A 9,060-nucleotide genomic window follows, 5' to 3' on the forward strand; every position below is an offset into this window, starting at 1 on the left:
GCTCCCTCTTGTTTTACCAAGAAAAACTGGCATTCTGCAAAATAAGATCTACATAAAGCCTCACATACCAGCTTTGCTAAAAGGTTGTACTAGGTCTTGCTGAGTCCCTGTACTCAGCTTTGGATGCTTTGTTTCAGACGAAGTTTCTCCAACAGATGGTGGTTTCTAGGTCGACATCGACGAGTATCTTGGGATTCCCAAGTGGTAGCCTGGAATCTATGGGCTGGGACATCGCCGTTATGCTCCTGGCCTATTAGGCCTTTTGCTATCTTGCTATTTAGAATAGCATAACTTCGCTTTCGTTGATTGATGAAATGTCAGGTCAGTGACCTCTGCTTGTAATACTTTATTTTTTCGCTTAGTTATGAGCATGTATTACTCTTTAAGTCGTAGAGTCACTGTTGTGTTACCGATTCTCACCCTGTAGGCCCTAGAGATCTAGGTTAGGCTTATGCCAGATGCAGATCTGGGTTTGTCTAGCCCCGACCTCCGGGGTCGGCACACGCTCCCTTTAGGGGCATCGTTTTTGGAGCAGGTGTTGGATGGAGGAGGCAGGAGGCGGAGCGACGTGGCATCTATCGCGTAAAAAGTAGCGGGTCTAGGCAGCATGGTGCAGTGGGGTCTCGGAAGCGGGCACATGGTGATGGATGCGTGCAGGGCGGTGGTGTTGTCTTGCGTCGTAGCAGCGTCGACGGCAGATCTGGAAAGGTCAGTGCATTGTCATGTCCTGAAGATGGGTCGGCGGAAGATGGTATATGGTGGTGGCGACTTCTGAAGCATGTGCAATGGTGCACTCTCATGGTCTACTGGACCGAGTTGTCCTCCCGGCTCGCTGTTGAGCAGTTTGGTGAAGTCCCTGTTTTAAGACAGGTGTGAGGTCATGTGTAAAGTGATATTCGAGACCGATTGCCTGAACCCGAAGCTCGCATTGACATCGTGTGATTACTCCTTCTCTTCAATTAGTAATTTAATTAGTGACATGAAGTTCCTACTTAAGGATGAACTATATAGAGGCTACCAGGGACGGAGCTAGAAATTTGATGCGATGGTGTCAGCTCTATGTTCGCTCGTGTCAACTTCACAAATAATGAGTGCTTAGTGCAGATTTAGCGAGAGATTCACAAAATTCACTGGTGTTAGCTAACACTAGTATCAGTGAAGCAGCTCCATCTACAGTGGTTTACACTTTATGAGTTTGTAACAGGTCGGCTCACGAGCTTGCGGGCCATGGATGTAGGCGAAGTTCATGACCACCATGCTATATGGGTGACGAACCCGTCTAGTGACCGACGATCATGCCATGTCTTAATGGAATACGAGTGTTCCATGTTTAAAAAAAAAGATCTGTAGGTGCACTCTGTTGGCTGCATGTACACATTATCTCGCAGCGCTACAAAATCCATTATAGACAGTGGCGTCGAGTACAAGACTCAGCCACCCCAATAATCGAACAGGATTGATCGGTCCTAGATTGTCCCATGTAGCCAAGCATGGACCATGAACTAATTCCTCCTAGGCTCGTAGCCGTCCCTGGTGGGTGCGTGTCAATATTGCGGTAGCCAAGGCAACGCACGTTTACCATTAACTGGTGGCCTCTGGAGCGAGGCAGGAGCCTGAAGCCGTGCGTGTATTTAGACGGCGCCCACGCGCGGCGGCACGCACATCGTCCTTCCCCCACACTCTCACACTCTCCTTCCACCTGCTAGCTCTCGCATCCGCATCAAAACAAGCTTCAGCTCGCCCAATTTTCTATACGCCGATTGCACGGCGGAAGATACCACGCAAGCCGCGCGCGCAGGCAGCTAAGTACGAGCCAGTGACAGTACTTAACAGCTGCCAATTGAGCTCAGTTAGTGACTCGGCAAGCAGTGCTCGTCTTCCGCTTCACTCTGCTAGTAAGTGTCACTCACAAGCGAGATCTCGGCGTAGTAGGGGCTGGGTGAGGCGCTGGACGCGGCAATGGCGGCGGTGGGGAAGCCGCTGAGGCTGAAGGACCTCCTGGAGCTGGACTGCGACTCGTGCAGCGCCGCCGGCTTCCGCTGCTACCCGCGCCACCTCTGCGTCGCCGTGCCGCTGCCGGCGCGCCACGAGGCGCCGGAGGCGCACAGTGTCTTCGGGCGGTCGCACTCTCTGCTGTCCATCAGGAGCCTCTCGCGGCGGATCAGGGGCAGCTTCAGCTGGGGGCGCCGCGACGAGGAGGTGCCGGCGCCGGCGCCGGTTCCCGCCGTCAGCAGCTGCAGCAGCTCCGACTCGGAGACGTCGGTGTCAGGGTCGTCGGCGGCGGAGTCCGACTTCTCATCAGCATGCTCGGCGGAGAGCCGGAGCACCGGCGTGACCGCCGCCGCCGACGGACACGAGCGGGAGGTAATTAACCGACTAGCTTTCCGTCCTCGTATAATTTGGCACACCAGCTACGATTAGCGATGGCCCAACAGCAAATTGGGCGTTAATTCGGTTGCGGGCGCCGGCCGTCGCCTCACTCCCACCATTGCGGGCGCCGGCGTTAATTCGGTTGCATTTTTCGCGTAAGCTTTTTTGGGTTGCCATGAAACACGAACCCCACGTATTCATTTCGCAAACCAAGGCACCTTTGGAAGCATCTATCCGTCATTACTACACTCCGGGCTCGTATGCATGCATGGATGCATGTACGAGAGTATCCGATGGAAGCTACCACGTACAACGACATTGATATCGTAGGCAACAACGGTACGTACGTGGTCCTGTGTACAGACTACAGTAGATTTGTCGTATCGTACATTCGTACTCCTGAGCGTAAATCCGTGCTAGCCAGTTGCGTCCACTGGCCCGTTGATTGATCGATGGAAAGGAACGGTCCAGATTGTACCATGACCATCGACCAAGCAGCAAGCTATTGCTGCAATCTCAACTGCTTGACATTTCTCCAACTGGGTTGCTGTTAGTACGTACTCCTAGAATGAAGTTTACACGTACATTAATTGGACGAGTAAAATTATGTTGGCGCTGCTCCGTGGGACGAGCTTTGTGCCTGGCTGTTTCTGGTCACATCGCCTAGCAAAAAGTATTGGTGCCAGTGTCCCCCATTCTCAAGTCAAAAGATCTTCTCTTCTTAAAAACGATGCAAAAGATTAAGGAGAAGGTTTTAGGGGCCTTACAAACCAAACAAAGCTTGACCAAAAGGTCAAGCAAACATATACAAGACCTAATCTGGCGGCATCACATTACTCGAAGCTCTTCGTCCCGATGGGGCTCCACATTGCCACCTCTTCTTTGATTTTGCTAGCAATCATATTTGAAGTAGAAGCTTCATTCCGAAATAACCGAGCGTTTCTTTCCTTCAAAATTGCTCAAGAGCGATGTTATTTCTTTCTTTGATTGTCCATGCTTGCAAAATCCTTCAATCCACAACTCTATGACGGAGTGCATAGCGTGGCAAACACTTATGTCAACATCATTTAGCCTAAGCCAAGTTCTTAACTTTGGACCATATTTGAATGGTGGAATGACACTTGAGAGAAGACTGGCGTGGTTTCATGCATTTGGTTACCAAACTTGCACTTGTCACAATTTGGTCATCCTCCTTTTTGTAGCCTATCCACCGTGCACACTCTATTTTAGGTAATTAACCACACGAAGAACGTGCATTTAGGAGGCAACAATGCTACACCTACGGGCTGGTTGTTACGGGATTTTACTTACAGGGAGACGTGGAGAATCGTGGAGATAAAGGTTGCACCAACCGGATTGCTCCAGCTCATCCCGTAAAACTTTTACGTAACAAAGTTCCCGTAAGTCTAGCATTTTCGTTTAGGATCGGAGGAGCCCAAAGCGTCCAAACCATCGAAGGCAAGGGGGATTCGGTTGACCCAAAAATTACATGTTATAGGCCGATTTCAAAGAGTAAGATCCTTTAACATATTGGTGAGCTTCCACGAAATAGAGTGGGGCAAAATTTCACTAGTTGCTGGGTCGTCCCAACTCCCAAGTACTGGCAGGTTGGTGCTGCAGCTTTAAGTAATAATGAAAAAAAGGTATCGTTTCAAAAATTGTACTAGTACAGGCTTGTTTCTAGACTCTGGAGCTCTGTGTTGGGCCTGTTCATTCCTGTTTACTCCCGCTGCATGCCCGACGTACTACAGTCCATGCCTACGTTGTGGTCACCGAGAGAGAGAGAGACGCAGTGGTTGTCCAACAAACATAAATTTAGTAGGCCGAGGCTCGTGGTTAGCGCGGCTTGTCGGGAAGTGATGAGGTCCAGTGAGCGAAAACTCGTTTAATATTTCACAAGTTTCATAAACACGTGAGCATATATCTAAAACTTTGTGAAACATACTTTAAACAGTAAATAATTTTTTATAAGTTTCAGACAAATTTCATAATTTTTCAGAAACTAAATCAATACATGGGTGACGTCAGCATGACGTCATCACTGCTGTACCAACCGGAGCCGGTAAAATCGCTGCGTTCGTCCAGTGAGCCCCAGAGTCGTCGCTGCGGTAGGCCGGCGCCGTAGCCTCGCCTCAACCGGAGTCGATAATCCTCCTTGCATTATTCATCTGCACGCACGCTCGATCGTACCAACCACGTAGCCGTACCGAGCCTTGTCCCCGTGCGCAACCGTCGCATGTGCCGGCCGTGGCCACGTTGCTGGTGGTAGCATGATCTTTGTCGGCGAGGCGCCGCGCGTTCTGCTATAGCTCGATGCTGGCATGAACCGTGTTTAATCACATTCTTCAATTTGCGTTTGTATCCTGGGAAAGGGTTAAGATCTGATCGCCATGCGCCACCAGCGAAGAGTCGCCGGGGAAGCCGGGCGCCGGGGCCACGCCTTGTCGTCGCACGGTGGTCTCGTGATCCGTACCTGATCAACGACCTACCCTTCTTTGGCCTGTCGCGAGGTTGGTCGGCAGCCATGGCCAAGCGACGCCTTACTCCTGCACATTTTCGAGAAGCTAACTGAGGTGCAATTACCGTTACAGGCGATGGAGCGTGGATCGAAGGAGGAAGGCTCCGGCTCGGAGGCGGACGACAAGGAGCAGCTCAGCCCGGTGGCCGTCATGGACTTCCCGTTCCACGACGACGAGGAGGATGACGCCGTGGAGGACGGAGGAACCAGCGACGGCGGGAGCGCGTGCTCGTCTTCTCCGTTCGGCGACAGCCTCGCGCAGCTCCACCAGAGTAAGTGTGCAGGCACTCGGCAGGACCCACTGGACTAGTAACGACGGTCGGGAAAAGGCACGGAGTAATTTCCGGTTTAACCGACCGTAGTTTGACCTGCAATTATCGTTGATGGAATCGTCCAGTGATCCAATTAATGTATGCTCACGCACGTTTTCCCTCGATCTGTCGTGTGCGCAGGAAGAAATATACAGCTGAAACACAAACTCCGACGGCTCAGGAGCATCGGGGCGGCACCCGTCGCGGATCTCGGAGAGCGCTTCGCCGCCGCCTCGGAGCCCGACGGCGTCGGCAACGTCCCGTTACAGGACCTCTGCCCCGACGCCGACGCGGCGAAACCAGCATCCCGCCTGGAAGGTCACCGGAGCGTCGACGTATATCCCGACGAAGACAACCTCATTGCGCAGCTAACCAGCACCTTCTCGGCGGGCAACGGCTCCGAGCGCCTCCTGCTCGACTTCTTCGCCGAGACACGACGGGTCAGCAGCACATCGGAGAGCTGCGAAGCTGCGGTGAGAGTGGCCCAGGACTGGGTACAAGGCGCCGGGGCGCGGTGGGGCCTGAGGGAGGTGCTGTGCGGCCGGGAGGACCTTCTGGCGGAGATGGACCGGGGCCGACGGTGGTCGTCGCGCGTAGGACAGGAGGAAGAGGAGCGGGAGGTCGGTGTGCTCGTGGCGGGATTGGTGGTCGACGAGCTGCTGCGTGAGCTAGTCAACGATATGCTTCTGTTGCTAGGTTACACAAGTATATACCCGGACGTGTAACGTGTGTTAGCTAGAGTGTGTAAGCCTCGAGGACCATCGAGAAAAAACTTTCTTCCAGTACATTTTGTGGTTCATCCGTTTAGGGGCTGAAAGAGTGGTGTGTACATATTGGCAGTACGGAAGCAAAAAAAAATGTTTTCTTTTTCCTAGTCCTACAACAAGCGTGTAAATCTATAAGCCCATCAATCTGTTAAAAGTTTGGTGGATTTTTCTAAACAACCCTATGTAGTGGGCTGGTGGCCTCTTGCATTGTGAATTTTCAAATGCCCTATTATTTTTGGTGGTAGGTATGAAAAGACAATAAAAAGTACCATGAAAAAAGAAACTTAGTTTAGCACTATAGAATCGCAGAAGTCGGCCTCCACCTTTCCCAATAGCACTGGTGGCTAGGGTTCTGTTGTGTGTTAGATTGTGCTCTCCTCCACCTTCCTTCTTATATAGGTCACAGCTCCCACATGGACTTGGCCCTATTGGACCACAATACTTTTTAACGTTCGACAACCCTCTCAAGATTGGTGGTAGATACCTATCTGTCTCATCATCTTGTCACATGCCAAGTTACAGTCCTTGTTTTCAATCCTTTTGTCAGACAATGTATAATCTACGTCCCAGAGCTAACATGAGTAAGGATGGGGATCCCATCATCAAGTTTCTCCTTAATGAAGAAGCAGTCAATTTCACATGGTTTGTCCTATCATGTTGGACTGGATTATTTGAAATACTAATAGTTGGTTGATTGACTAACCACACTCTTGGGGGTCCCTTCCTTAGAAGTTTCAACTCGCTTAGAAGATATTTCACCAAGATCATCTCACTCATCTATTGGGATAAAGCTCTATATACTGGTTCTATTGTTGATCTAGATAACACTGTTTGTTTCTTGCTTCTCCATGGCATCAAGTTTCCTCCCACAAACACACAATAGCCCGACGTTGATCTTCTATCATCTTGACAACCAGCCCAATCGAAATGACTATAGCCATCCACCTCAAGATGTTCACCTTTTGCAAAACACAACCCCTTTCCCGATGTCCCCTTCAAGTGTTTTGGGATTATGTGCACTATATAAAGATGCCCACTCCTCGGTTCAGTCATGTATGTGCTCACCACGCCCACGGCATATGTAATGGCAGGCCTGGTATGACACAAGTTGATGAGGGCATTACCCTTCGGGTAACTAGTATTGTACTACCTCCTACGACCCAACCAGGGGCCCATGAAGATCATCCACCGACCAAGGTGGGCCGCCATGTCAGTTCCAATGAAGGATTCTTGAAGGACAAGGAAAGAAGGCGAATGAACAAGGAAAGTTTAGTTATAGCACTCTTTGTAACCTAGTGGTACTAGGACAGATCTCTCGAGACCTGGCTCACAATATAAGGGGCAGGAGAGGGGCTGCCGAGGGACACACAATCAATCTAACCATAATCACTGCAAGTCGAGAGTTAGGTCATACACAATCGTAGCTTTTCGTCGAGTCTTTATTCTAAGCCTTTGGCTACCCCATTGTAACCAGATATTCTCAATAATCAAGATCTGACAAGCAGGAAGTAAGGGTTTTACCTCTACGAGGGCCCCGAACCTGGGTAAATCCCTCTCCCCGTTTGTTTGGTATCCGATATCTCGTGTTAGCCTGCAGGATTCCATCAACCCTAAGCCCCTCAAGGTGGGCCTTGCCGAAGAGTACCCTTGACAATTGGCGCCGTCTGTGGGAAACCTGTCGGCACAAGGCACGTCATCAGTAGCTCCAATCACATCGGCATCGTTTGTGCTGACTTCACCAACACCTTCAAGTCCAAGAAACTCGGTTCGCTGTGGTTCCTTCGAGTACACACCATGTGTTGAAGCTTCACATCCGATCTCTTCAGAATTACGCGGCGATATGGATACGACCTTCGGGGGAGTTCACTTCATCATCGACTCCGAAGGATTTCTCTGACTTCCCAGTTTAAACGTGTCAAGCATAAGGACTTCGGCTTCGGAAACCATCAGTCCACTGGTAGCTCCAGTAGGTTCGCACACGAACATCAGCGAAAGCAAAAGTCGCTTCTGTAGCAGAGAGGAGCAACGGAAGAGGCGAAGGAATCTACGCCGTGAGGAAGAGGAACGAGCCGCAAGTCGCCCTCGACTGTGCGAGAAGGGATGCTACAATATGCAACCCAACAAGAATCGTCTTCGAAAGCCTTATCTATCAGCTACGGAACAGCTCGACGCACCATGTTATATGCACTCTTATATTGACCCGAAGGATGGTGTCTAGAAGGTCACCCATTTACTCAGAGATTGTCCACAGTTCATCGACATTCAGCAATTCTATGACAATATACACCGGGCGAAGATATCTACATACCAATCGAAGTCTACCCTGCATCTCGAGGTCAAGTGAACATGATCTATAAGACCAGCTTTTCGAAGAGAGAAGCCAAGAAGTTCTCGCGAGAAATAAAAATCGCAGAGGTAGCCATGGTAGAGGTACCCGATTACATCGATTGGTCCGATCAGAGCATCATGTTTAGACCACCCGACAGTCGTTCCTAGGCCCGGCGACGCTGCCCTAGTTCTAGAAGCACATATTGGAGGATATAACATGAGAAAAGTATTCATGGATGGAGGAAGTGGTCTAAATCTCTTATTTGCAAGCACGATGAAAGCAATGGGATTATCTGCCGATATGCTAAAAGAATCTGATACTGGCTTCGATGGAATCATCCCAATCCGACCCGCTTACCCTCTCGGTAAAATTTCACTGGATGTCGTCTTCGGTACACCGAGCAACTTCAGAAAGGAGATGCTCGAATTTGAGGTAGTTGATTGAGAATCACAGTACCACGCTATCCTCGGTAGGCCGGCGTTTGCGAAGTTCATGGCGATTCCTCATTATGCATATTTGAAGTTAAAGATGCCAGGCAACAATGGGACATCATTAACCGTTCATGGGAGTTTTTCTCGTTCTAATAACTGTGATAGGGAATTCCAGAAGATTGCCTCCAAGTTTGGAGTCAGGGAGGAGCTCAATGCAATTGATGCAATCACTGATCATACACAGCCACCTGCTGACAATCCAAACACAAGAGCCGATGAGTTCGATGTCACGAAGGAAGCAAAGAAGAATCAAGTGCACCCCTCTGATCCGAAG

The 9,060-nt window shown here is 50.2% G+C and overlaps 1 protein-coding gene across 1 annotated transcript; it reads left to right on the plus strand.

The window, feature by feature from the left end:
- Nucleotides 1-1,638: 1,638 nt before the first annotated feature.
- Nucleotides 1,639-6,068, plus strand: LOC127306866 (uncharacterized). Its single transcript, XM_051337569.2, has 3 exons — nucleotides 1,639-2,364; nucleotides 4,962-5,160; nucleotides 5,341-6,068. The coding sequence occupies exons 1-3, from the start codon at nucleotides 1,960-1,962 to the stop codon at nucleotides 5,922-5,924; spliced, it is 1,188 nt and encodes a 395-aa protein (XP_051193529.1). The 5' UTR covers nucleotides 1,639-1,959; the 3' UTR covers nucleotides 5,925-6,068.
- The last annotated feature ends 2,992 nt before the right edge of the window (nucleotides 6,069-9,060 follow it).

Source organism: Lolium perenne, chromosome 1, assembly GCF_019359855.2.
Source record: "Lolium perenne isolate Kyuss_39 chromosome 1, Kyuss_2.0, whole genome shotgun sequence".
Classification (NCBI taxonomy): Eukaryota; Viridiplantae; Streptophyta; class Magnoliopsida; order Poales; family Poaceae; genus Lolium; species Lolium perenne.

What these genes read in the sequence shown, in the direction of transcription:
- LOC127306866 (XM_051337569.2), top strand. Translation starts at nt 1,960, where the DNA reads ATGGCGGCGGTGGGGAAGCCGCTGAGGCTGAAGGACCTCCTGGAGCTG. An exon ending in CCGACGGACACGAGCGGGAG is followed by an intron (nt 2,365 to 4,961) that starts GTAATTAACCGA and finishes TTACCGTTACAG; the next exon opens with GCGATGGAGCGTGGATCGAA. An exon ending in CCTCGCGCAGCTCCACCAGA is followed by an intron (nt 5,161 to 5,340) that starts GTAAGTGTGCAG and finishes TCGTGTGCGCAG; the next exon opens with GAAGAAATATACAGCTGAAA.